Consider the following 1736-nt stretch of genomic DNA (forward strand, 5'->3'; position numbering starts at 1 on the left):
TGCCGTGGGTTCTGATGAAATAGCTGGTTTTGATGAGGATGCTGTGGGTTCTAATGAAATGTCTGGTTTGGATAAGGATGCCGTGGCTTTTGATGGAGTTGCTGGTTTTGATGATGATGCCGTGGGATCTGATGAAATAGCTGGTTTTGATGAAGATGCCATGGCTTTTGATGAAATAGCTGGTTTTGATGAAGATGCCTTGGTTTTTGATGAAATAGCAGTTCCTTGAGCCCTCTTGACTTCTATAACCTTCTTCTTTAAGGATTCATGGATCTTCCCATGCCTCCTACGATAGATTTTTAGTATGCCTATGGGGTGGATGCCCCGTTTGAGCGCACGTATTGCTGCCTGGAAGTCCCAATGCTTCGAGAACGCAGTCACCTTTTCGTACCCACTCATGGTCGTACTCCGGTTGGTCCCTTGCGGATTCTTGATAGCCTTCAGAACCTCGTCATCGCTAGAATCCCATTCATATTCATCAGAGGTATCAAGCTCATCATCTTCAATCGGTATATCATGAGCCTTCTCCTTCCCCTTCTTCCCATAAATCTCCTCGATCCTTTTGAGATTGTCTCGAAATATACGCCACTCTGTTTTCGAGGTGTTAAGAAATTCTTTCCAGACTTGTTGCCGTTCCTCGTCGGATGAGTAATGTGCAAGTTCCTTGTCCCTGAATTCATTACGGAGCATTGACGAAACCCCATCACCCATTTGCGTCATTCGCGCATCCGCGGCTCGGTATTCCTTGATAAACGAGTGTCTAAACCGGCATATTGACTCTCGGACCTCCAGTGCTGCTTCCAATTCTTCTTTAACTAGTACTGAGCGAGTACGAGTCTCGTGCTTTCGGCGCCAGCGAGCTTCCTGACAGCGTTCGATGAGTCGCGCCTTGAGGAATGAGTCTGTGATTGTCTCTAATTCCTTCGTGAGAGTGACTCGAAGTGCTGCTAGCGAGTATTTCCGACCCTTTATCCAGATTTCAATCGATCCCAAGTCATCGCTGGCTGGAGGAACCTGATCTAGACCGCTCTGAGGCAAGTCGACGACTAGATCGCGATGATCTGGCGAGTTATTACAGGCATCCACCCCTACTTGGCCCGTATCTGATGGCGAATTCATTTCACCTTCGAGACGTAATAGATGTCAGCTTTGAGGGTAGTTGTTAACGAATCCTTGACTAACCACAGTGTAATCCAGTGTGATTTGAGTGAAAACAAGTGAACGAAGCTGAGGTGACTTCGAGAAGTACCGCGGGGGAAGGGTGAAGCTGAGGTTGGGTGAAGAGAAGATCAAGCTAAGAGAGGTTGAAGTTAAATGAAGAGAAGATCACGTTGAGAGAAGTCGAGGTTAGATAAAGAAAAGATTATGTTCAGAGAGGTTGAGGTTAGATATGAAGAAGATTAAGTTGAGAGAGGTTGAGGTTAGATAAGAAGAGATGAAGTTGAGAGAAGTTGAGGTTAGATGAAGAGAAGATCTACTTGAAGGACGGGCGAATAGATATGCGAATGCGTCCTCGATTGTAAGATTGAGTAACTTGAGTAACAATAAAAACTCGATTGATCTAATCGTTCTTCAATAATCCAGGTGTTCCTCAATAATCCAGGTATTCCTCGATAATCCCGGCGTCCCCCGATGATCTAAGTGTTCCTCGATTGATCCCGGCGTTCCTCGATGATCCCGGCGTTCCTCGATTGATCCCGGCGTTCCTCGATAATCTAGGTGTTCCTCGATTGATC

General features: G+C 46.0%; 1 protein-coding gene across 1 annotated transcript; it reads right to left on the reverse strand.

Moving 5' to 3' along the window:
• Positions 1–257: 257 nt before the first annotated feature.
• Positions 258–1119, reverse strand: BP5553_10705 (uncharacterized protein; the record flags this gene model as incomplete). Its single annotated transcript, XM_032019328.1, has 2 exons — positions 258–286; positions 339–1119. The coding sequence occupies 2 exons, from the start codon at positions 1117–1119 to the stop codon at positions 258–260; spliced, it is 810 nt and encodes a 269-aa protein (XP_031864518.1).
• Positions 1120–1736: the final 617 nt, after the last annotated feature.

This window comes from Venustampulla echinocandica (genome assembly GCF_003357145.1).
Source record: "Venustampulla echinocandica strain BP 5553 chromosome Unknown scaffold_22, whole genome shotgun sequence".
NCBI classification, from domain to species: Eukaryota; Fungi; Ascomycota; class Leotiomycetes; order Helotiales; family Pleuroascaceae; genus Venustampulla; species Venustampulla echinocandica.